Source organism: Ursus americanus, chromosome 7 (assembly GCF_024610735.1).
Source record: "Ursus americanus isolate L20-20 chromosome 7, mUrsAme1.1.p, whole genome shotgun sequence".
Classification (NCBI taxonomy): domain Eukaryota; kingdom Metazoa; phylum Chordata; class Mammalia; order Carnivora; family Ursidae; genus Ursus; species Ursus americanus.
The window spans coordinates 35,137,152-35,162,914 of record NC_142133.1 but is presented as its reverse complement, the minus strand read 5'-3'; the positions used below and the strand labels follow the sequence as shown (position 1 = coordinate 35,162,914).

The following is a 25,763-nucleotide window of genomic DNA, read 5'->3' as shown; positions in this document are numbered from 1 at the left end:
TTCCCATTCATTGCTGCCCCCAGTCCACATGTTGAGAACCCTTATCCTAGAGAAAGCGGACTACTCAAGAAAAGTTCTGGAACAGTAGTTAATGGGATTTTGTACTTTGCTCTGGAAACTAGTCCAACACTCATGCTTATACGGCAAAGGGTGAGTAGGTGAGTCCTCCGTGGGGTCGGTCCAAGATGACAGCGTCTACAAGCCCAGCTTAACAGAAGGATAAGACAGGTCCACCTCATCCCCATGGTCGAAGGACAGGCATCTTGCTGGAGAAAGGCGGAAACTCTTCCATGGGGGCGCTCCAGGGAGTCTTCCGAGGCAGCCATTGAGCTGGGTCTGGAGCGCGAGCAGGATGCTCCAAGTGGCCATGTGGCAGGGTTAGGGGTGGGGAACAGTATTCTACCTGCAGGCCTCGGTCCCTGTAAGCACAGCACCCATCAAGAAGGAAAGGTGATGCCGGGCTCCGCGTGCGTGCAGAGTCCCGCGTGCCTTACCGAGGGCGCCTGCGCAAGCGGCGCCGGGGCTTCCACCCGCCCTGGCGCAGGCTTACTGTGTAGGTGGGCAAAGGTGGCCGCCGGCCTGGAGCCGGCTCCTCTCGCTCGTCCGTAGCAACGCCGCCCGCCGCCGGCAGGGTACGCTCTCCGCGGAGCCTGTCCAGCTCCCGGCCGGCCTGCGCCTGCGCCTACGCGGGGCTTCCGCCGCTCGACGAAAGGGGAGAGGTGCTCCGCTGCTGCGCGCCGGGACTAAGATGGCAGCGGCGGCCCGGCTGGGCTGGGGAGCTGCAGCTGTTGCCGCGGGGCTGCGTAGGCGGTAGGTGACGAGCCAGGAGCTCCGCACCAGGGTGCCGCTGGGCTTAGCAGAGCGGTCGTCCCCACCCCTCCCCAACGGGACGGGGAGTAGTACCCTTGACCGAGCCTTCGGGTCCGCCCGCGTCCCCGCTGTCGGGGGCTTCGCCCTGCGGTGGGCGGCTCTCCATGAGGCGGCTCTGCGCCCCCAGGTCGGGCGGGGTCTGCAGCGCCCTGTCCCAGGCTCTGAAACCCGGCGCCTGAGTCCCAACGGTGGGGAGGCCCGCAAAGACTGGCTGTAGAGACCCCACGGAGGAGCTGTTTTTAAAATCTCGTGGCCCCTCCAGCCCTTCCATCACGTGCATTCCCTCTGCTTTTTAAACACAAATCAGAATGTCTACAGAATGGGAGAGGAGATACTTCATTTTCTCAGTAGGCCCAGAAAGGGGACGTGACCTGTATGAGGTCACACAGCTTCTAAGCTATGGAACTCTGATGAGCATCCAGACCTAGATTTCCTTCCCATCGCCGAAACCCACTCTGTTCTCTTATTTTTTTCCCCTTCTGTGCAACCCGCCTTTGAGTTTGGCCTCCCAGTGACATCTGTCACCATTGGTTAGGTGGAAAGGAATGATGACTTAAGTAGGTGCTGTACCCTGATTTTGCTTCTTGAACCAGGGGACAGAAGGGCCTAACAGGGTTTTGCCTAGTGAATGTTAAGGAGTTTTAGGGCTAATGACGCCCCTGAAGTGTAAATGCATTAAGTTTGCTGGAAGATTTTTTGTTGGTCACCTCCTGGCCTCCTCTGTTGTGTTTGGATAGATGTCTCACTGGAATAATTTAACTCATATTTACTATGTTGTCACTTTAAACGCACCTCTGTCACCGTGTTCATCCAGTCTGTTGCCTTTTCCCTGGACAGAAGGGACAGGAATACTGGTCTTCAGTGTATTTCCACATTCCAGTGTAGTCAAGATTTAGGCAGTGAGCTATAGATAAAAATGTTTTCACCCCAAACCTTAAACTTCATTCAGTAATTAATTGTTGGGTACCTATCACATAATAATAATAACGGTAGCTAACATTGATTGAACTCTTGCCACAAGTGCGTGGCACTGATTTAAGCACTTCACGTGGATTATCTGGGTCCTTCTTTGGCCCAGTCTTTGAGGTAGCTGTGAATATTCATTTTAGAGACGAGGAACTGAGGCCATCGTTCTAGCTGCTGAGGGTCACAGAAATGAAGGTGCTCCTTTTCCTCAGTGAGTTTGTAGATAAAAATAGAAAGTTTTTAAAAATGATCATATATATATTTAAAATTCTTCAGCGACTTAGCGAAATGAAAATTGTAATGATAGCAATATATTTTAAAGTAAGCTGGATTTTGGGGTGCCTGGGTGGCTCAGTTGGTTAAGCATCTGGCTCTTGATCTCAGCTCAGGTCTTGATCTCAGGGTGCTGAGTTCAAGCCCCGCATTGGGCTTCATGCTGGGTGTGGAGCCTAGTTTAAAAAAAAAAAAAAAAAAGTAGCCTGGATTTTTAAAGTAACTTGCATCAGATTTCTAAAATTTTTCACTACTGAAGTTTTTTTCCCCTCTTCCAATAATATTTGTTTTTCCCTTCTCCCTTTATTTTTAAATAATAATAATAAAAATAATAGAAGCCATGAAAAAATAGAAGCCATGAAAAAATAGCCAATCAGCACTTTTCTATTACAGTGAAATAACCAAAGTTACAAACACTGGCTTAAGAGGTTTCCAGTCAAAAAGCATATATAGATTGTTGGCTTCTTTAGCAGTTTGGAGGGGAATAGTACACTTTCTAGTAGATTTTTTGAAGTGTTGAAGTACCTTTCGAAACAGGTGGTATTGATTCTCTGTTTCCAGGGAAACATGGTGGTAGAGACAGAAAAGGGAGGGAGACTTCACAGTATTTACTTTTGTTCCCTTCGAATTTCGAACTGTGTGACTCTGTTACCTAGTTTTTTAAAATTTAAAAAGAAGAAAAAAAAACCAGTTGGTAGTTCTTTGCATCCTTCATGCATAGCTAAGAGTCTGGGAATCCAGGTTGTAAATCACAAATGTAGTTGCATTTGTCTCTTACACTGGATGTTGCGCTATCCTGTGTACATCAGTTATCAAGGCTACAAAGTTCCACTTGAAGTCTTGTTTTTAAGTTGTTTGCAGATATTGCTTGCCTAAGGAAGTGGAAATAATGTGGATGGAGAATGAAACTAAACTTTATTGTTTTCATTGTTTTATATATATATATATATATATATATATATATGAAGTAGAAACTGAGCTTAAAAGATCATCTCTTGAAATGTCATTTTTATTTGTTTTTAAATGTAGATTTTGTCCTATGATGAATCCATACACCATTAAGAAACAGCTTCTGCATCAGTTTGTACAAAGACCACTTTTCCCATTGCCTGCAACCTTATGTAACACAGGTAAATTTCACCTTTTAGAACAAATTATGTTTCGGAAGCTAATGAAACTGTGCTTAAATACAATTTGGTGGATCATAAAAGATAAGAATTTGTAAATTTTCTATTCAGGTGCATAAAAAGAACATAGCTTTTTTTGTGTCATAACATAACATTTACTGTAATTATTTGCTTACACATATTGGCATTAGATTGCAAGAATCCAGAGCACAGGGGTACCTGGGTGGCTCAGTCGGTTGAACATCCAACTCTTGGTTTTAACTCAGGTCGTGATCACCAGGGTCCTGGGATCAAGCCCCATGAGCTCCACATCATTGGGCACCTCACTCAGCACTCTGCGGGAATTCTTTTCGAGATTCTCTCTCCCTCTGGCTCTCCCCCCACTCGCACGCACACGCTTGCTCGTGTGCACCTCTCTCAAATAAATAAATCTTAAAAAAAAAAAAAAGAATCCTAAGCATCATTCCAATAGACTTATGAAATCTCAGTATCTTGACTAACACATCTTCTGGAACATTGCTCAAGGAATGATTTCTCAAATGAAAATATTATAAAAAGAATGTACAAATGGGTTTGTTTTAAAAAAAAAAGTATGTACTTTAAGCTGCTGTCCTCCTTATTTTGTTAATACACCTAAAAGGGGCACCTGGATGGCTCAGTCAGTTAAGTGTCTGCCTTCGGCTCAGGTCATGATCCCAGGGTCCTGGGATCGAGCCCCACATTGGGCTGCCTACTCAGCAGGGAGTCTGTTTCTCCCTCTTCCTTTCCCTCTGTCTCTGCTCCTTCCCTGCTCGTGCTCTCTCTCTCTCTCAGGAATAAATAAATAAAATCTTAAAAAAAAAAAGAAAGTGTTTTAAAAAAAAAAGAATACACCTAAAATCAGTAAATTTCTAGCTTACATCCAGGCCTTAGAAAATAGTACTTTCAATGTCATTTTTCTTTTTGGGGGTTCAAATTAATTAGTTATGGGCTTTATTGATGATTTTGCTGATGTTACATGCTTTTATTTTCATTAATATTGGAAGTAGGTATGAAGACAGGATTTGAAAATATTGAAATGTGACCAGTGTCGTATGGTTAGGGAACCTTGGGAATTGTCTCTGTGTGTCTGTGTGTAAATGTCTGCCTGTGTGTGCTTATGGAGGTATAAGAGTTTGGATTCAGCTCTTGGGCCCTCTCCCATTTCCATCACTACCTTGAACACTTTGTGGCCATACTCTGGCAGGTGGCTGACTCTGGCTAGCCACATGAGTTGGATTAGGGTAAAGACCTTACCTCTCCTGTATACTGGGGCAAGAAGAGGAAAACCTTGCCTACCTCCTTGAATCACAGAATAAAAATTTAGGCATAAATATTGCGTTAGCATGTTAAGCTACTTGGACTTTTAAATTTTGTAGAATGGAATTATGTGGTCATCAGGTATTTCAAATTGGAAACCCACTGATCTTAGTCTTTGATATTGACTTTAAGCGCCATTAATGTATATTTTTTGGGAAGCTTCTGCCTCCCTATTAACCTATTACTTATTAGTACCAAGCATAATGGGAAAAATTGTTTTAGGTCATTCTATTTTGTTATAACCCTTATGACACTTTCAGGGGCATGTTTCTGGATGATGGACCTGGGAGTCATTTCTGAAATACCTAATTAAGCCCAGCTTAGACTATAATTGAAATGATTTTGTTAATACCTAGTCAAATTACTATTTTGAAATAGCTTTGTTCATTGTCAAAAGAGAAAGTTTATGTCATGATGTCATATATTTTCTACTTCAGACAGTATACATAGATTATGCTCTCTTAAATTTTTTTTATATTTGTAGTCTTTTTTTAAGTTTTTTTAAAATTATTTGTTTTTTTAGTAATCTCTACACCCAACGTGGGGCTTGAACTCACTACCCTGAATCAGAAGTTGCATGCTCTTCCCACTGACCAGCCAGACACCCCACATTTACAGTTTTTACCTTCAAGTATTTCTAAAACCTTTTCTTTTTGCATGTGTAGTTTTACAGAAATGGATTGAGTAGAAAGATGCCGGATTTAATTCTTCAAATATTGTGGTAGGTGCTTAATGTGTGTGGAGATTTTGGTTACCAATAAATTATTAAGAAAGACTTCAAGAAATGATTGGTCAGATCCAAGGTTAAAAGAACCTTGTTGTCTTTATATTTACAGAAATTGGTGGCAGCTCTTTCTTTAATGTTCCATCTGAAAACTTGTTCCCATGTAACACAGATTTTCAGACGAATTTATTCGTTAGAGGCATACCTATTTTATTTTATTTATTTATTTATCTTTAAGATTTTATTTATTAGTGTGAGAGAGAGAGCACGAGCAGGGTGGGAGGGGCAGAAGAAGAGGGAGAAGCAGACCTCCCCACTGAGCAGGGAGCCCTATGCCATGGGCTCCATCCTAGGACCCTAGGATCATGACCTGAGCCAAAGTCAGATGCTGAACCAACTGAGCCACCCAGGTGCCTTGGAGGTATAAATATTTTAAATCAAGTATTTGGACTTTGAGGTTATCATTTTAAATTTTTCTGTTTTTTAGGATTTTCCTGTTGACCAAGTCACCAATTGATATGTTTATAGGACAGTGATGTGACTTAAAATGTATGGGAGTTTAGGGGCGCCTGGGTGGCACAGCGGTTAAGCGTCTGCCTTCGGCTCAGGGCGTGAACCCGGCGTTATGGAATCGGGCCCCACATCAGGCTCCTCCGCTATGAGCCTGTTTCTTCCTCTCCCATTCCCCCTGCTGTGTTCCCTCTCTCGCTGGCTGTCTCTATCTCTGTCAAATAAATAAATAAAATCTTAAAAAAAAAAATGTATGGGAGTTTAGTTTCACTTTTTCCTTCACCAAGGAAATGACTCAACGTCATTTAGGTGGCTGCTTGGCAAGGTGCAAAAACCACTGTCAGCTGTGAAATTAGAATCTCTTATAATGGGTAAAAAGAAATCACTTCCATACAAATCCTACGTTTTGCCAAATTTAATCTCTTTCTAATTTAAAATAAAACTGTTGCTTGTTGATACTTTACTGTTCTTCCTCAGACATATGATATGAGGATTATGACAGGATAGGAAGACGGATTTTCAATGTATTTCCTATTATGCTGAGCACTAGTAAGTATGGAGTGGCCGTATGTATGTATGGCGGTTAAGCAAGTCCATGGTGGGAAATTGGCAGGGCTTTAATCCTGTCTCTGTTTCTTAGCTAGCTGAGTGACTTTGAGCTCTAGTTTCATCACTTATAAAATATGATAAAAACAGTGTTTCCTTGGGAGAATGTAAGGACTGAATGGTGTAATTCACGGAGAGTGCTCAGTATCATACCCCAGCACATGGCACCTGCTCAACAAATTAATCTGTTTCAGTACTGCTCTAAGACAAGAATGATTTTGTTTCGGTTAGAAGGTTTATTTTTGTAATAAATAATCAGGACCTGGTTAATAGTTTTAAGACTGTTAAAACCCCAGTACTATCTTTTGTCCTACAAGCTGTTATCATAATAGCAAGGTAGGAAATTGAAGATTCTCTTCTTTATTCCCTTAATGAATTCATTCTTCATCTATTCCTGGCCTTAGAAGAAACAAAAGGAAGAACCTGTAAAGATAATTTAAAAATATTCCAGAAAGTAATTCACATAGGTTCCCACCTACATGGTAATTTATAACGTCACTAAGTCTATACCATTGGACAAGTTACTTAACTCTAAGCTTCAGTTTCTTCATTTGCAAAACAGAATAATGGGGTTTCCTCATGAGGTTGTTAAAGGCTTAAATATATTTAAAGCACTCAGCCCCTGTCTCTGGCATGTAGTAAGTACTCACACAATAAATATTATTATTATTATTAATTTATCTCTCTTTAAAAGAATGGTAGCACTTTGGAAAGAAGAAAAGGTAACATTTTACTGTTCTTAGTATCACAATGATGATTTATGATTATGACAGCCATTAGCACTAAGTCACCAAATAAAATACATTGAAGACTCTTGGATGATGATATGCCTGCCTAGTTAAAATAAGGCTATTGCTAGAGTCCGTTGAATAACAAAACTAATCAGTATTAATGTAAAATTCAATGCAATTATGCTAAATATATCAGCAGACTTCTTTGTTGTCTTTACAAATTATTTCTTCGACTTGGGCAATAAGGCCTTATTTTCTTTTTTCTTACGTCTTTTGAGTCTTTGAAAGTGAGCACTTCATAGTCCATAAACTTAACTACTGTTTTTTCTGGAATAACATTCTTTCTTTTTTTTTTCTCTTTTAGTGAGACACATGTTTATTCAAACACAAGATACTCCAAATCCCAACAGTTTAAAGTTTATTCCAGGAAAACCAGTTCTTGAGACAAGGACCATGGATTTTCCCACACCAGCTGCAGCATTTCGCTCCCCTCTGGCTAGGTATATTACTATTTCTCATTGCTTTCACCAAGAAACATAAATAACTAACTTTGGGGGTAGGGCAGCCTCATTCAGTAATTGCATTTTATGTGCACTGCACTGTTTTCAATGTAAAGAATGCTTTCTTTTCTTTTCAGGTAAGATATAAAAGAAAAGTAACAGTTGGTATTAGGAAACCCTTCTCTGAAAAGTAATGTATTTGAGAGATCTATAGCAGCACTAAATAAGAATTTATATTTTTACTTTAAAAAAGGTTCATTCAAATGATAGTATGATAAATTTCCATTCTAAATCTTTAAAACTGTTCATAAAAAACAGTAAAAACATGTTCATTTTTTTTCTTGAGGATAGCTGAATTTTTTTAGATGTTTCAAAATGGAGCAGTTTCTAGAATATTCCACTCAGAACCATAAATAATAATAGTTATTAGATTTGGCATGATTTTTTAAGAACATGTCAGAGACAATTTTTAAATTCACTAAAGATATGTTAAATGTATGTCAGATGATCTAGGACAAACAATAAAAGTATTGGAATGAACTTCTCTTGAATGATAATTAGAGAAATTATTTATAATAAGAAGTATTAGAGTCAGTCTACATCAATTTAAATTTTTGGTAACCTAAGCCTGATACTGATTGCCAAGGGTATTTAGAAAGTAAAGCTTAGGTAACTACTTCTTTATGTATAGCTGTTTTATATGTCACACTTAACCAGAAATACACTTATCTCAGGAATGTTTTTTTAATTTTTAATTCAGTTTTTTTTAGTAGGCTCCACGTTCAGCATGGAGCCCAATGTGGGGCTTGAACTCAGGACCCTGCGATTGAGACCTGAGCTGAGATCAAGAGTTGGCCACTTAACCGACTGACCCACCCAGACTCTCCTTTTTAAATTTCTCATTAATAAAAATGCACATTTCCTTTGACCTACACATGCCCCTTCTCACAATATGTCTTAGAGCATTTACTTTTCATACCTTTTTTTATGGGCCACAGTAAGAAACATTTTATATTACAACCCAGTACATACACACACATAGGTAGATGGATAGATACACACGCACGTATTCAGTGGGACAGTTTTCACCCTGACATCGTGTAAAACATTCTTATTTCTTTCTAATTCTCTTTATTCTGTTTTATTATATTAGATAAAATCCAGGTCAATACGTAATTGATTTTACGAGTTACTAGTGGAGTTGAAAAACACTGCCTGAAAGAACATCCATCTACATACACAAGGTGATACAAGGGTGTTCATTGCGGCCTTGTTGGTAGTGGTAACAAGTTGGAAACAACCTAAATACTCATTAGGAGGAAGAGTTCAACAAACTTTGTCCGTAGTCTATTAAAAAAGGATGAGGAGAACCCTCATTTACTGTCATAGACTGACCTCTAAGATACACTGTTGGGGTGCCTGGGTGGCTCCATTGGTTAAGCGTCCAACTCTTGATTTCAGCTCAGGTCATGATCTCAGGGTTGTGAGATCAAGCCCCGCATCAGGCTCTGCACTGGGCGTGGAGCCTGCTTAAGATTCTCTCTTCCTCTTCCTCTGTCCCTCCGCCCCCATATCTCTCTCCTCTAAAAATAAAAAAATAAGACTGTTAAGTGAAGAAAGCATGCTGTAGAACACTGTGTACAATATGATTATTATCTATATAAAAACAAAAAACACAAAACAACAAAAATACAGTAACATAAAGGTCTGAAAGAATGTACACCCATCTGATAACTGTGGATTTGAGGGACGGGTGGTCAACAGGCGTTTTTCACTTTTTATGAATAGTTTGTCAAGAATGAATTTATGTATTGTGTATTTAAAAGAATATAAAAATAAGCAAGAGTGTTCAGTTACAGATTAGTTGGAGATTATTTCTGTCAGATGTTCAGTTGGCAAAAGTCCTTTTCAAATTAGTCTTTTGAAAGTAGCTCGTTTCCTGGATTCACAGAACTTATTATCTTCAGTCAAGCAAAACTAATCTTTTTTTTGTTGTTTTAACGGAGAATGTTTTTACTGTGAGCTAGAATGTAAAGCTTCCTGAAAACAGAGACCTGTCTGTCTTGCTCATCATTGTATCTCTAGTGCTTAGTACAGTGTCATGTATTCAGTGAGGTTTCAAATCTTTGTTGAATGAATGAGTAACTGAATGAATGAATAAACAGCAGTGTATCTTACTACAGAGAGGCATTTGACCTATTTCTTACTATCCTTCTGGACAAGACAAACAAATTTAAGCAGAGTGTCAATCTGTCTCTAGTGACGTGTAAGAGGGCTCTGTGGTATCGGTAATATCTCTCTAGTTGGCGTGTTTATTCAATACTTTCCTTTATCTATGACATTAATGATGATAAGATTATCAGTTTCCCAGATGGGAGGAATTGCTTCTATGTTAGATGGCAAAATTCAGAGAAATGTTTAAAGGTTTCATTAGGCCAAAATGATAGGTTAAAGCAAGTAAGATAAAATCTTAGAGGAACAAATATTAAGGCTTATTATTGAAATTTTTTAAGTGAATAGCTCAATTGTGGGATGGAAGAATCTGACTTTTTAGTTCCTTATGATGGATATGATGTGGTACTAAAAAAAGTCAAACTTTAAAAAGTTTCTTACCTCAAGAGAGGTAACAGTCTTTGTATTCTCAGTAAGTCAGACTACATTTAGGATATGTGTTCAGTGCTGGGTATTGTACTTTATTTTGGACGTTGTAGAAGTTGAAATTGTCCCGAGGAAAGTAACCTAGATGGCAAAGCATGTATAATAATGTTTGAAACTCCTTGTCAGCGTTTTCTTTCTTTAAGCACAGAACCCAAGAACTCTTGCCTAAAGCAGTTCCCATGACATGGCCCAAAGGTCAGGTTGAGTCTTTTGCATGGTCCTTTCATTTGAAGAAAAAAGCTTTGCCAACAGTGCAGATGCACAGAGCCAATCAGGGGACCTATGTGCTTGGGTTTATTGGGTCGTAGTATGCAACCAAGTACCTCGTAACTTCTTGTAAGTATTATATTGAATTAGAGGACCCAGATGACATCGTTTCAGACAAATTCCTAAATAATTTCAGAATAGTAATTCCAATAACACTCTTGCAATGATAGACAAAGAAAAGGTAAACTGTAATCTTTTTTGGAGTGTGTCAGCTTTTATTCCTAAAAAGGGGTAAGGGAAAAAGGAAATTGCTCTGGTATGCTACACATATCAGTGATTGGGAAGGGAAGATGCATTTCGGAATCCCTTGTAGGGAATTTTCAAATTATAATCCTCCCCTTCTCCTCTTAGAGGATTTTAAAAATTAGTTTTATTGAGGTATAATGTACATGAAATGAAATTCACCAATTTTAAGTGTGTAGTCCAGAGTTTTGATAAATACATACAGTTCTGTAACCACCACTAAAATAAAAATACAGATCATTTTTATTACTGCAGAAATCCCTCATTTCTCTTTGCATTCAATCTTCTTGCTTCACTTCCATACCCTGGTAACTATTTTGTGTCATGGCAATGAATTCCAACTTTGTTGAGATATAACTGATGTCAAATATTATATAAGTTTAAGGTATACAGTGTGCTGATTTGATATACATGTGCCTTGCAAAATGCTTACCACAGTAAAGTTAGTTAACACGTCTATCACCCTGGTAACTGTTGAGCTTTCTGCCACCAAGTTTTACGTTTTTAGGGTTTCGTATACATGCCACCATATAGTCTTTTGTGTATGGCTTCTTTCATTTAGCATAATGGTTTGAGAGTACTCCCTGGTTTCGCATGTACCAGCAGTTTATTCTTCTTATTGCTGAGTAGTGCTGCATTGTAAGGGTACACACCGTCTGTTCAGTTATTCACTAGTTGATGGGGATTTCCAGATATTCTTTTTGGCTTTTATAAATAAAACTGCTATAAAGATTCATGGACGCATCTTTGTGGAGGTTGTTTTCATTTCTCTTAGGTAAATACCTAAGAGTGGGATTGCTAGATCGTAGGGTAGGAGGATGAAACAAGATTGGCCCGTGAGTTGATAATTGTTGGCCGTGAATTGTTGATGCTGGTGATGGGTATGTAAAGATTCTTTTACTTTTCTGTCTACCTTTGTATATGTGTATACGGTTAAACTTTTCTGTAATAAAGCATTTTATCATCTCTTATTTTTTATTTATTCACAGGCAGTTATTTAGAATTGAAGGAGTAAAAAGTGTCTTTTTTGGACCAGATTTCATCACTGTTACAAAGGTAAACATAGGATTATATAAAATAATGTATGAAGTTCTTTTAGTTTTTTTCCAAGTCCAACATCCCTCTCTGAAATTTCCTTTCTTGATGTATTTTATACATATTGTTATTAAAAATCTCTAAGTTTACTTCTCATATTTCTCAATTTAATTATTAAATAGAATTTTCAAGTTGAAATTAACTATAGTCCAAATCCCTCATTTTTCAGAAGAGAAAAACATGAGCCTCAGAGGGTTAAGTGCAGGATTGTGTCCAGGATTATGTATCTGCCCCACAGCAGGACCGCGACTCAATCTGGGCAGAACTAGAATTTAAGCTCCAAGCGTTATTATTACTAATTCTTTTTTTTTTCTTTCATAATTGAGACTTTATTGGTGGTTTTGATATTTTTACTAGTTCTTAATTTAAAATGATAGAGTAAAAAGAGAAGCAAACAAACAATGTTTATATATTTGTCCAACAGAGTGAATGTGTATTTCCTTTAAAGGGGGCTCTTTCCTCGTGGCACCTCTGCTGTAATACTTGAGAACTTCACAGATAAGAGCAGGGGACTGTGTTGTTCTGCAGCATTTGGTTCCCTCTAACTGTCCGAAAGTCGATCTAACTGTGCTACCCATTCCAGCAGCTGAGGAGGTATCTGCTAGAAAAGGCAGTTTCATTTTTAAGTCTACTAGATGAATGAGAAATGAACTGTTAAAATTTGAAGTATGTATACTTTTAGGTCTGTTAATTGATACGTATACACTGAACTTCATCACTTGTTCAATACTGTGTCAAAATCCGAAGTTTTCGGGGCGCCTGGGTGGCTCAGTCCCTTAAGCGGCTGCCTTCGGCTCAGGTCATGACCCCAGGGACCTGGGGTTGAGCCCTGTGTTGAGCTCTCTGCTCAGCGGGGAGCCTGCTTCTCCCTCTCCCCCCTCCTCCAGCCTGTGCTGTCTCGCTTGCTCACTCTCTGTTTCTCAAATAAATAAATAAATAAAATCTTTTAAAAAAATCCAAAGTTTTCATGTAACTCCTTTTAAGCAATTTGAAAGGATTACTCTTGAGTTCTTTTTTTTTTTTTTTAAGATTTTATTTATTTATTAGAGAGAGAGACAGGCAGCGAGAGAGGGAACACAAGCAGCGGAGTGGGAGAGGAAGAAGCAGGCTCCCAGAGGAGGAGCCTGATGTGGGGCTCGATCCCAGAACATGTGGGGCTCGATCCCAGAATGCCGGGATCATGCCCTGAGCCGAAGGCAGACGCTTAACGACTGAGCCACCCAGGCGCCCCTACTCTGAGTTCTTGATGCACTGATGGGACTGATAAGCATGGACTGGGTTAGTGACGTGTTACAAATAGTCCAGTATGCTCTTGTAGCTATCTATGTGTAGAGGAGAATTAGAGTTTTCCTCTGTGGCGGCAATCCCAGTGGCCATAGTTGTTCTTGCAGATATCTCAATTGTAAAAGGATTTTCCCTGTTGTTTAAAGTGTTATTGGCTCTAAATTCCCAAGAAGCCCTTTCTTGCCCATATCGGTTGAAGTGGCTCTCCCTCCAGGAGCTCATTACCCTGTTTGTTGTCTTCACTGCACTTATCACTTAGTCCCTTTTTTTTTTTTGGTTTATTTTTATTATGTGTCTTTCCTACATTGGAATGTAAACTCTGTAAAGCTAGAGATTGCCCGTCTTGTTAAGTTCACCCAGAACAATGCCCAGCACATGGTGTGCACTTGAAGAAATTTTTATAGAAGGAAACAATGACATAAGATTTCATAGACTGAATTTTCAGGCTTTAAGAGGCTTTTGTGAAAAGGGCTGTGGTGAGTAAATCCATGCTGACCGATCCCACGTGTTTACCAGCTTAGAGACATCTGATCTGTCTTTGGTATTCTTCAGTTTGCTTTTCTTGATATTTTTTTTTTAAGATTTTATTTTTAATTTGACAGAGATAGACAGCCAGCAAGAGAGAGGGAACACAAGCAGGGGGAGTGGGAGAGGAAGAAGCAGGCTCCCAGCGGAGGAGCCCGATGTGGGACTCGATCCCGGAATGCTGGGATCACGCCCTGAGTGGAAGGCAGACACCTAACGACTACGCTACCCAGGCGTCCCTTGATATTTTTTAAGGGATTGGGGAGGACCAGCTCTTGTTTAGTATTTCCAACATCTCTGGTTTGGCATTTAGATAGCAGAAGTGCTTTACATATATTTCCTAATTTAATTATTTAAGCTAGGTATTTTTGTCTTCATTTTACAAATGGCAAATTATTTATTTTAACAAGTTTTTTTGTAGTCCTTTTATATACAGCCTATGGAATATAAAAATTTTTTTTAGATGAAAATGTGATTATATCTTACAGAGCTGTTTTTTTCTTTGATTTGATTTGGTAAGTCATCTTTTATTTCCTTTCTTGTTCATAATTTAATTACTCTTTTTGGAATTTCTCCAGCCCCACTATTTTTTTTAAGATTTTATTTATTTGAGAGACAGAGAGAGAGAGAGAGCACAAGTGGGGGAGGAGGAGAAGCAGGCTCCCCACAGAGCAGGGAGCCTGACACGGGGCTCGATCCCAGGACCCTGAGATCATGACCTGAGCTGAAGGCAGTCGTTTAACCAACTGAGTCACCCAGGAACCCCCCCTCAACTATTTTTTCTTAAGTGAAATGACATAACAAATAATAATCTAAGGGCATATATTGAAATTTAAAAAGTAGAATAGGTTTGTTTTCTTTCAGTTACCTTTCTTAAGGACTATCTCATCTACCTGATATCTTCAGCTATGGCCTGTTTCCTTTTTCTGATTTGTAATTGATGATTCAGAGACTTCTTTATGCATAATTTATTATTTATTTATTTAAAGTGAGTAATTTATTTCTTTAGCAGGGTAAGGTTAGTTTTCTTTTCTTCTATCCTTTGAGAGAACTTCGATAATTCCAATTTTTTTGTAAGTAATCTCTACACCCAATGTGGAGCTTTAACTCATGACCCCAACATCAAGAGTCACATGCTCTACTGTCTGAGCCAGCCAGGCACCCCAGTTATTTTTTTCTAAATGAGTTAATGTATTTGAAGCTTATGTACTGCATTTATTTCTCATTCATACAACTTCAGAATATTTTTCTTTTTTTTTATTACCAGTATTTCTCTACTCAGTAGAGCGCACTATTTACTGAAGATAAAATAGCCCTCTGATCCATCTTCTATATAAGTTATTAAAATGTTACCCAGAACCAGTTTCCATCCCCATTCACTAAGGCAACTCACTAGTTTTGCTCTTGTATCCATAGCAGTGCCCATTTATCTTTCTTCTATATACCATGTCTAAATTGGGTTTTTTAAGAGGATTTTATTTGAGAGAGAGAGTGTGCGTGTGAGCAGAGAGAATCTCAAGCAGACCCCACACTGAGTAAGGTGCCTGACACAGAGCTCGATCCCAGGACCCCGAGATCATGACTGAGCTGAAATCAAGAGTTAGATGCTCAACCGACTGAGCAACGCAGGCGCCCCTAAATTGGTTCTTAATCCATGATAAAAAAAATAGCCCCTTTTATGCATGTAGACTCACTTTTAATAGTATTTAATTATAGCCACTAGCTAACAGCCTCCTGAGAATCGAAATGAACTACATCTAATAGTTTTTCCTCCTCAAGAGCTCTCCTTTAAAAAACATAAAGAAAACATTTTCTCTTTCTCTTTCTGGTTGTTAGTACTATTTAGGTAGTTAATAATCGTGCCTTTTTTGTTAATGGAATCAACTAGTTGGCTAGACATAGAGGTGACGTAGTTACGGATTCTTTTTCAATAATTTTTTTTTAAAGATTTTATTTATTTATTTGATGGGGAGAGAGAGAGCGTGCACATACAAGCAGGGGGAGCAGCAGAGGGAGAGGGAGAAGCAGGCTTCCCTTGGAGCAGGGAGCCCAAGGCGGGGCTCGATCCCAGGACCCTGGGAATCATGACCTGAGCCCAAGGCAGACACTTGCCACCTAGGCGCCCCCTATGGATTCTTTCTTAAGGATACTGGGCTTGTTGGAGGTCCACAAGTCCTCTAGCACAACACTATAGGTAAGACATGTTACATGTTTTGGTTCTACAGTTGTGTGTCATTGGATTTCTTCAGTAATATATGTGAGTTGAATTTTTTGGATACTTGTGGGATATTCTGTATATTTGATCAAGCAACTCTATCCTGTTTTCTTTAAAAGAATGGGAAGTCTTTTAATCATTTTCTTTAAACACCGAATTCATTCAGTATTTTAACACTCTTCACCTCATGAAAAAGTATCTTTTAATCATTGTGGTATCTCCTACACAAGGCATGGTACATACAGCACATTTAACATAAGTTTGATGAATGAATGGATGAATGGATGAGGAATATTCTAAGATGATATCTTCCAAAAGTCCTTATAAACCAGATCCTTTAAGGACTGGAACTGACAGGTCTTCTCCAGAAATGACTGCTTGTTACACAGTATAGGATATATATAGGAGAAGATTCTTAGAAGATACAAAGTATTGTTTTGTATTAGTCTTTGCTCTTGATTGGAAATGTAGCATTTTCCTTTAAATATTTACAGGAAAGTGAAGAGTTAGACTGGAATTTACTGAAACCAGATATTTATGCAACAATCATGGATTTCTTTGCTTCTGGGTTACCCTTAGTTACTGAGGAAACATCTTCAGGAGAAGCAGGTACTGTGTTGGGTAATTAATATTTATTTTAATTTTTTAAAAAAACTTTTCTACTTCACATTTGTCTTGATTTCGGAAGTCACAATGATATAGATTTTTATCATTGTGCCATGTTTAGATCTGGAACCAATTCCAGAGGGAACAAAACTTCACATATACTAGTTTTATCCATAATTTTTGAAAACTTGTCCATAAATTGAATATATTATACAAAACTGAATTTTTCAATTGTAAAAATTTTCAAACATACAGAAAATAATATGATGTATACCAGTTTGCTCTCCTCTCAGATTTAACAGGTGTTAATTTTTTGCCATAATTGCTCGAGACCCATTTTTAAATAAAACATTAAAGACACAACCAAAACCCCACAACCCCCATCCATTGCTTTCCCCCTTTCTATTTCCAGAGTTGTATGTAAACCTGGTTTGTTTTTAAACTTTTTCTACACGTATAAGTCTCTGCGGGGAAAATATGGTATTGGTTTTTTAAACTTTAAATGATGTGTGTTATATGCAACTTGCCTTTTTTCACTGAGCATAATATTTTGAAATACAGCCATTTTGAAAAAATGCTGTTCTAGTTAAATAAACTAAGTGCTAGATAGTATTCTGTTATATGAATAAACTACAGTGAATGAATTTGTTCCTTATGGTGAAGTGAATTGTTTGTGTTCATTTCTGTTACAAACATTGCTGCAGTGGGCGTCTTTGTACAAGTCTCTGTGTGTATGTGGAGAGTTTCTTTAGGGTATGTTCCTAAAAGCAGAATTGTGCTATTGTAAATTGTTTTAATTTACATGCAAATTAGCAGGATATAAGAATTTGAACTTTCTTATATCTTTATCATCACTTAGTGTCTTTTACTTTTTTTTTTTTTAAACCAATATGTTTAGTGTAAATGGTATCCTATTTTAATGGCAGTTCCTTGATTAGCACTGAGCCTGAAGGTTTTCATATGTTTACTGGCCATTATTTTTCTTTTCAGTAAATTTCCTGTTCATAATCTTTACCCATTGTTTAAAAATTGAGTTGTCCTTTTTGCATTGACTTTAGGAAGTTTTTGAAAAATATTCTGGGTATTAATCCTTTCTTAGGTATATTCATTGCAAATAACTTCTCCCTAACCATTCCTTATCTTCTCCCTATGTTTAGGATTTTTGTCTTTTAGAAATTTTTCTTTTTCCAGTTTTTTAAAAGGCAGAACATTTCAGGAATTTGCATGTAAACTTTGCTCAGAGGCCATGTTAATCTTCTGTTTCATTCCAGTTTTAGTATTTATGCTGTTGAAGCAAGCACAGAAGTTTTTCTTTTTCATGTAGTCATATATATTCATCTTTTCCTTTGTGATGTGTGCTTTTTGTACCTTTTGAATAAGTGACTTTATGTAAAGCACTTGGGAGAGTGACTGCACATGGAGCTTAGTGTTAGCTGGGACTATTATAATTTGTTGTTGATGAAGTTTTTCCCTTCCCTAGTATCATAAAGACATTGTGCATGTCTTGTACGTATACATGTACACACACACAAATTTGTATAGTCGTCTTTAGATGAATAATTCCACTTCTAGATATATACCCTAAATGAGGCTTGTAAATGTACACAAAACAATACATGAAGCGTGTTCATTGAAACTGTTTTAAAATATATCAGCAAGTAAAAAGAATGAACTAGTTTGGGAGGTACCAGTGTATAAAGATATAAAAGAAAATACTAATTGATTAAGGAAAATTAAAGGCTATATTTATTTACGTACTCTTACATATATACCATTTATGCAAAGTTTAAGTAATACCTCAAACGTTATATGTGTTCTTGGTGGGTATATACATAAAACTGATAGAATGTTTGTAGAGCCTTTTGACTACACCTCCCCAAATTAAAAAATATGCAAGCCTATTGACCACCACGAGGAATTTATCTCATAGATATGTGAGAAATATCTCATAGATATGTGAAGAATATCTCATAGATGTTGTAAAAGTACACTGATCATACTTCACAGAAGCATGTATGCTTCAGATTGTTAGGAATAGCAACAAACTGGAAGCAACTGAAATAATTGAGAAATTAGCTAAATGAAAATAAATCCATGCAATTACTGTGTACCTATTTTAAAAATTGGGGCATATCTATATATGCTGATATGGAAGGGCCTTTTAGATATATTAAATAGACAAAAGGTATAGAACAGTGTATGTGATCTCATCTGTGTAAATTTGCACATGTAAATTTAATGTAAATGTACTAGAAGAATATATGCTAAACTATGATAGTGGTTGTTTATGGAAGTGATAGTGGGGAATGGAACTTAGGTTTGCTGGCATAAGAGAATTTGTTTTTTAAAGATTTATTTATTTGAGAGAGAGCAAGCATGCTCATGTGTGGGGGGAGGGGCAGAGGGAGGGAATCCTTCAAGCAGACTCCCTGCTGAGTGTGGAGTCTGATGTGGGCTTGATCTCATGACCCATGAGATTGTGACCTGAGCTGAAACCAAGAGTCCAACGCTCAACTGACTGAGCCACCCAGGCACCCCGACATAAGAGAATTTTAGATTTATTATATTTTATTTCTTTTATTAAAAAAGACTCAAAGTTAATATAATTTAATATTGATAATTGTTCTTTACATTGTTGTCAGAACTTGTGTGTATTAAAGTATAATTTGAGTTTTCTGTATTTTTAGTTTCCCTAAAGGTAAATTTCTCAAAAAAATTTTTAAACCCATAAAAAGGTAGTGGTGAAGATCGGTATATAACCTTATAAAGTAAAAGAAAAACAAAAATGACGCAAAATGAAAAAACTGATTTTTTTTGTTTAGATATGTAGAACATTTTGGAAATTTCCATAAGGCTTATATTTATATTTAGTATGGTTGTCATTTTGAAAACCACTAAACTGAAAAATTAAAAATGTAATTTAACTTTTGAAGTACGTGTGCCTTTGTGTCTCAAACTTTGCATCAGTATCTAGGCAGTCTTTTTTCTCTGCCATTTCTCAATCCTTGAGGATGATGAAAGTTTATAAATTTATTAACCAAAAAAATTGAAACCCTAACATCATTAGTAGATCAAGTTACATCACCTTTATTGCCAAGTGTTGAGTTGACCAGTGCTCCTTAATTTTTCTTCAGAGAATCAAGGGGTGCCTGGGTGGCACGGTTGGTTGAGTGACACACTCTTGGCTTTGGCTTAGGTCTGTGATCTCAGGGTCATGGCATCAAGCTCCACACTCAATGAGGAATCTGCTTGAGACTCTCTTTCCCTCTCCCTCTGCCCCTCCCTCCAGCGTGTGTGTTCACGCGCGTTCTCTCTCTCTCTCTCTCTCTCTCACAAATCTTTAAAAAAAAGTTTTTCTTTAGAGAATCAAATGATCTTTCCATCTCCCCAACTATCATTTCCATTTCCCTTATATCACCATACCAAGTTACATATTCTATGCATTTATTGTTTTTTTAATGAGACATTAATTTAAAATCATCCTGTTTTAAAACTTGTATTTGCATGGATATAAAATTTCTACCATTGATGTATTTTATTTGTCATTGTTTCTAGGATCTGAAGAAGATGATGAAGTTGTGGCAATGATTAAGGAATTGTTAGATACTAGAATACGGTATGTGCTCATCATTTGCCCGAAATATACTGCAGAGGCAGTATATTTGCATTAGAGCAGTATATTTTAGTTGTCTGGGAGGAAAAAAAACCCTCTGATAAGTATAAGTGAATGTAAACTGTAGTAGGTAACTGTGGCAGTTGAATTTAAAGCCTATACATTCTGTATATTCACTCAAAATTTTTAAGACAATCTGTCTAAACATAGTGAAGGAATTTATCCTTCACAGTCACCATCTAGGTTTGACATTGTTATAATACCAAATTTCTTTTTTTTTTTTAAGATTTTATTTATTTATTTGACAGAGACAGCCAGCGAGAGAGGGAACACAAGCAGGGGAAGTGGGAGAGGAAGAAGCAGGCTCCCAGCATAGGAGCCTGATGTGGGGCTCGATCCCAGAACACCAGGATCACGCCCTGAGCCGAAGGCAGACGCTTAACGACTGCACCACCCAGGCGCCCCTAATACCAAATTTCTTAAAATGAAAAAAATGAGTTAAGCAGTGTTTGGGTAGATTGTGAGGAGAGAAGTACTTTTTTTCAGGCTATTGCCCATAAAGAGTAAATTTAAGAGAGTGGAGAACTGCAGGCTTACCACTTTTGCTTGTGGCAGACCAATGGTCCTGTTGAGAACTCCCAGAAATACAATAAAATACGATAAAATTTTTTTTTCATTTGAAAACAGAAGCGAGCTAACAAAGCACACAGATCCTGGAGAGGAGGGAAGCTCGTGAAGGCTTCTTGTGGGGTCATTTTGCTGATTCTTGGTGTGAGGCTAGGGTATGAAAACCTGGGCAGAGGGCAACTGTTTGTAGCTACTAAATGGGAATGGATGTACATTCTTGATCCAGCAATCCCATGCTCAGATGTATTCCCAGTAGTCATATATGCGCACCAAAAGACATCTGCAAGAACCTTCATAGCTGCACTGTTTGTAAAAGCCAAAAACTGACTTTAACCCAAATGCCCGTCCACAACAACAGGGATAAATTCTGGCATTTTCACTTACTGGAGCCCTATGTGATGATGTGGAAGAATCTCATAAAGAGCAAAATAAGCTAAATACAAAAGAGTAAATGCTATATGTTTTTTAAATGGAATTTATATTTATAAATTACAAAGTTACAAAATAGGCAGAACTAATCAGTGGTAATAGCAATTAGGAAATGGTTACCTCTGGTTGCCAGAAAGCACAAGGGGAACTTTTAGGGTGCTAGCTTTGTGTCTAGGCCTGGGACAAATGTGTGTTCACTGTAAAAATTCATTTAATTGATCATACATGATTTATGCATTTTTCTGTATTAATGTTATTTCGATGCAAAGTTTACCTGGAAAAAAAAAAAGCCAACATGTCAACATGTGTCATATCAGTCTGCCTCTGTTCATTCAGAAGAAATGAGTGAGTATTAACTTAGGTAATCGCTGTAATTATTAGGACATTTGAGATCTTAAATGCCTAAAAAGACTATTAATAAGCAGGATTAAAATATAATAAGTGGAGCAAATATTTGTATGAATGAATTTTAGTATTTTATCTGAATTTTTTTAAAAGTGACAAATGAAACTAGCTACATTTCTCATTCTCTATTGTATAAGTAGCTCTAACTTTGTGAATTTTACCAATATAAAATCTATACCCTGAGCTGCTTTAAATTTTTCTGATGGAAACTTCAGTTCTTTTACATACATCACAAATATTCTGTGACCACAGGCCAACTGTGCAGGAAGATGGAGGAGATGTTATCTATAAAGGCTTTGAAGATGGCATTGTACAGCTGAAACTCCAGGGTTCTTGTACCAGCTGCCCCAGTTCAATCATTACTCTGAAAAATGGAATTCAGAACATGCTGCAGTTTTATATTCCGGAAGTAGAGGGTGTAGAACAGGTATGCCAATATTATATGACAGTCGAGATTCAATATTAAACTAAATACGTGGGGAAAAAAAGAAGAAATTTATGACCTGACATATTCTTCAGGGGCTGGATCTCTGTGTTAGAACTGTTATCAGACTTGAAGACTCCTTATTTTAGAATTCACTTTAGTGTTATGAATACCTACTACTTGCCAGGCCTTTTTACAAATATTACTCCTTTAATCTTCTCACAACACAGTATTGAGTAAGTCGTTCCCATTTTGTACATAGGAAATGGAGACTCAGAGGTCACACTGCTGCTCTGGTTGTAGAAGAATTATGAAAAGGGGATTCAAAACCTGAATTTTATAGGTGAGAGTTGGAAGTCCTCAGGGGAAGAGCTCCACTGCGCCATGTTTACCCAGGCAAGAAGCTCACTGAGAAATCATACTGTGTTGTGCAGTAAGACAGAGTACTGAGCGGAGTTCTAGCCTGATAGTGGCTTTTTTCTGCCCCACGGTACCTCAGGAATATAGCACAGAACCTTCTCAGCAGTAATAGTGACCTTCTCTGCAGCAGTTCTCAACCAAGAGGCTTGGCCTTGTGGAAGGAGATTATCAAGGAGGAAAATTAGAAATTTGAAAAAACTCTCCGATCATTCTGTGCCTTTAAGGAAAGGGCAGCTCCTCAGCTCCTTTGAGAACCACTCATCTCTGGGTAGTATTAAAGTCTGTCCTTTCCATACAGTACATGGCATCTCCTCTTTGAAGGCCTTTTCGGTCTTCTCCTTGGACTTAGGCTCTGCTTTGGTCCAAAGCCTCTTTCAGTGTGTCTGTTTCAGATCTATGTTGATGGGTAAGTTCCTCGAGAGACTTGTCATCATATCCAGGTCTTTGTGTTCCTTTCCAACACTTAGCCCTGTGTGTTGTACATGTTATATACATTCTTCATATTAAAATAAGTATTTGGAAGAATGTTTCCAAATTTAGGAATGTTCTGCCTAAAATAGGAATTGATTGACAAAATTCTTAGGATTGTGTGTCGCTGAGATTAATTATAAAAATATCAATTCCTTAGAAGTAAATAATCTGTTTTTACTCAACTCAAAAGAGAAAAAACGGGAGAATTATTTTTCCTTGATAGTCTCAGATCAGAACCAGATTCTTCCGGTTTTAAAGAAACAAGCTTATTTTTGTTTCATTATCTATGCCTTATACACCTCTTTAAAGAATTGCATTACTTGACATTTTGGTGGATTTACAAAGGAACATTTCTTCACTTGTCCAGGGTGGGGTGATGAATTGGTAGTCAGGTTATAAACTTGAGTTGATGTTTAATTGTAGTAGGTATGTTGAAAAAATTCTTGAGTTTATATAACTCTTTTCCTCTCCAAAGGACAACTCTTTATTTTCTGAGTAATATATTAACTCATGAAAAGATACTAATCTTGGGGCATCTGGGTGGTATAGTTGGTTAAGCGTCTGACTCTTGGTTTTGGCTCAAGCCTGGTCTTAGGGTCATGAGATCGAGCCTGACATGGGCTCCACACTCAGCTGGGAGTCTTGAGATTCTCTCCCTCTGCCCCTCTCCCCACTCTCTCTCCCTCACCCCCCCATGGATGCTTTCTTTCTCAAGTAAATAAGTCTTTAAAAAAAGATTAATGTTTTCATTTTTAAATCAGGTATTCATTAGTATTTTTCTAATAATTTAACTTATTAGAAATGAAGGTCCTCACTTTTTTCTAATGTTTAAAATGAATTTTTATCTGAGTAAGACCAAAATAATTAGTTGCTAGTATGGTATTTTGTTCCTTTACTTTTTTTAGGGATTCATTTTTCTAATATATATTTTTATAATAGTTTGGTGTAGCTCCTAAGAATATATTTAAGTAAATAGAATGTTTTTGGAAAAAACAACAAGAAGAGTCAATTACATTGGTCTTGTGGCTAGGAAATACCAGTTAATTAATTGTTATAGTCAATGTCCAGCTGAGACTCTGCTACTGGAAGATTTTTATGGGACAAAAAAAAAAGAGATCAGTGCTTAATTAATTTGCAGTATTAAATTTGCTTTTATGTTGTTATGATACCAGGTTATGAGACAAACCCTGTGCTTTGGGGGCTGTTGATAGACTTACTCTTATTGGATTGACAGGCATTAGTATAGAGTGGAGTATTTCAGGTAAGCAAATAATGGTATAATCAGGAAAATAGCCATTTCTAATCCTTTTCTTAATTCTTAAATTCTCTCATTTTTTTCTTGGTTCTAGGTTATGGATGATGAATCAGATGAAAAAGAAGCAAACTCACCTTAAAATAATTAGAATTTTCTTTGGGCCCAACAGTTGGACTTACTGATAATATATACCAAGTTTTTATTATTAATCTGCTAAGGAACTTGAGGATTAATAAAATATGCCCTTTTTTCAGAGACTGATATATAAATATTGCATGTTTGCTTTACCTCATATGAGTTATTTATAACATCCTGAATCATCTTCTGTACACATGGATTTTATCCAGGGATATTTTAATGTTTGTTCTTTATTTCTCATGGTTCTTTTTTTGCATAATGTGTGAAGCAGTTCATTTTCCCCCATTTAATTTATTTGCTTTTTTAATGCAGAAGTAAATAAGGAGAATGCTTATAAAAATACTCTAAAGTAGCTTAGCTTTTTGTGAAATATTTGAAACTGTCTTTACTGGATTTTTATCTTGTTAAAAAACTAGACAATTGTGGCTTAAAAATGGTATCTGGCTAGGGGCACCTGGGTAGCTCAGTAGGTTAAGTGTCTGACACTTTATTTTGGCTCAGGTCATGATCTCAGGGTCATGAGAACAAGCCCCACTTTGCGCTCTGCACTGGCGTGGAGCCTGCTTAAGATTTTCTCTCTCTCTCCCCCTCTGCCTCTTCCCCCCACCTCTTAAAAAAAAAAAAAAAAAAGTATCTGGCTAGAAGTCCCCCATGTAGTAGCACATAACTTCTCACTAAAAGACAAAAAAAAAAAAAAAGTAGTCATCATGCTGTCATCATGCTGAAAACCAATGAAGAACCAAGTTCCAGAATGTAGGCAGAATTTCCATTGGTAGAAGACACAGCAAGCTAAATTGAGGGAAAAGCTGCCTTAGCATGCTCAGGCTTTATTTTATGAAGCAGAATCTCTGAAAAAAAAAAAAATGGGAAACTGCTTTGGTTCTTCTTCCACTGGCTTCTCCTGACTCAGAGATTTATAATCTCTGCCGTGCCAGAAATTTGGTCAGTTATCTTTCTACCATAGAGGTACTGCTTTTTCAGATACCCATCATAGTAAATTACCCTTCTCTCTCATTTTCTATAATAATTCAGAGATAGTAGTTCACAGACAATATCAGGATAAGAAAGAGGGAAATAGCAGTGGTACATTGTATTTCTGAAATTCTGGTTCCCAAAAGTATCAATATTAAGATAGGGAATGGAGGGGCGCCTGGGTGGCTCAGTCGGTTAAGCGTCTGCCTTCGGCTCAGGTCATGATCTTAGGGTCCTGGGATCCAACCCCACGTTGGGTTCCCTGCTCAGCACGGAGTCTGCTTGTCCCTCTCCCCCATTTCTACGTGCGCTCTCTCACTCTGCTCTTCCTCTCAAATAAATAAATAACATCTAAAAAAAAAAAGGGGGGGGGGATGGAAACAGGAAGAACTCCAGGGTTTGTGAATGCTGGTATTTAAAGTTTGTATGTTTGTCCTTTAGTTCATAGAACCAGACAGTGGGGTTGAAAAT

General features: G+C 37.7%; 1 protein-coding gene and 1 non-coding gene across 6 annotated transcripts; one reads left to right on the top strand and one right to left on the bottom strand.

The window, feature by feature from the left end:
- The first annotated feature begins 553 nt into the window (after positions 1-553).
- NFU1 (NFU1 iron-sulfur cluster scaffold) lies at positions 554-24,677 on the top strand. Of its 5 annotated transcripts, XM_045788151.2 has the most exons (10): positions 718-810; positions 3,139-3,239; positions 5,240-5,295; positions 7,510-7,645; positions 11,803-11,869; positions 16,427-16,541; positions 20,094-20,154; positions 21,865-22,039; positions 22,299-22,379; positions 24,277-24,677. In XM_045788151.2, the coding sequence occupies exons 4-9, from the start codon at positions 7,518-7,520 to the stop codon at positions 22,368-22,370; spliced, it is 618 nt and encodes a 205-aa protein (XP_045644107.1). In that variant the 5' UTR covers positions 718-810; positions 3,139-3,239; positions 5,240-5,295; positions 7,510-7,517; the 3' UTR covers positions 22,371-22,379; positions 24,277-24,677. The 5 variants fall into 5 exon arrangements, with proteins under 5 accessions (XP_045644105.1, XP_045644106.1, XP_087719593.1 ...); XM_045788149.2 differs by lacking the exon at positions 5,240-5,295 and having other exon boundaries at positions 554-810; XM_045788150.2 differs by lacking the exons at positions 5,240-5,295; positions 22,299-22,379 and having other exon boundaries at positions 554-810.
- Positions 17,735-17,839, bottom strand: LOC123786177 (U6 spliceosomal RNA). The gene has a single exon (XR_006777907.1). It is a non-coding gene; the product is annotated as a U6 spliceosomal RNA (small nuclear RNA).
- Positions 24,678-25,763: the final 1,086 nt, after the last annotated feature.

Bases quoted from the DNA above. Each gene is read 5' to 3' on its own strand.
- NFU1 (XM_045788149.2), top strand. From the start codon at position 749: ATGGCAGCGGCGGCCCGGCTGGGCTGGGGAGCTGCAGCTGTTGCCGCG. The intron at 811-3,138 runs GTAGGTGACGAG...TTTTAAATGTAG, and splicing joins GCCGCGGGGCTGCGTAGGCG to ATTTTGTCCTATGATGAATC. The intron at 20,155-21,864 runs GTATGTGCTCAT...CTGTGACCACAG, and splicing joins TTGTTAGATACTAGAATACG to GCCAACTGTGCAGGAAGATG.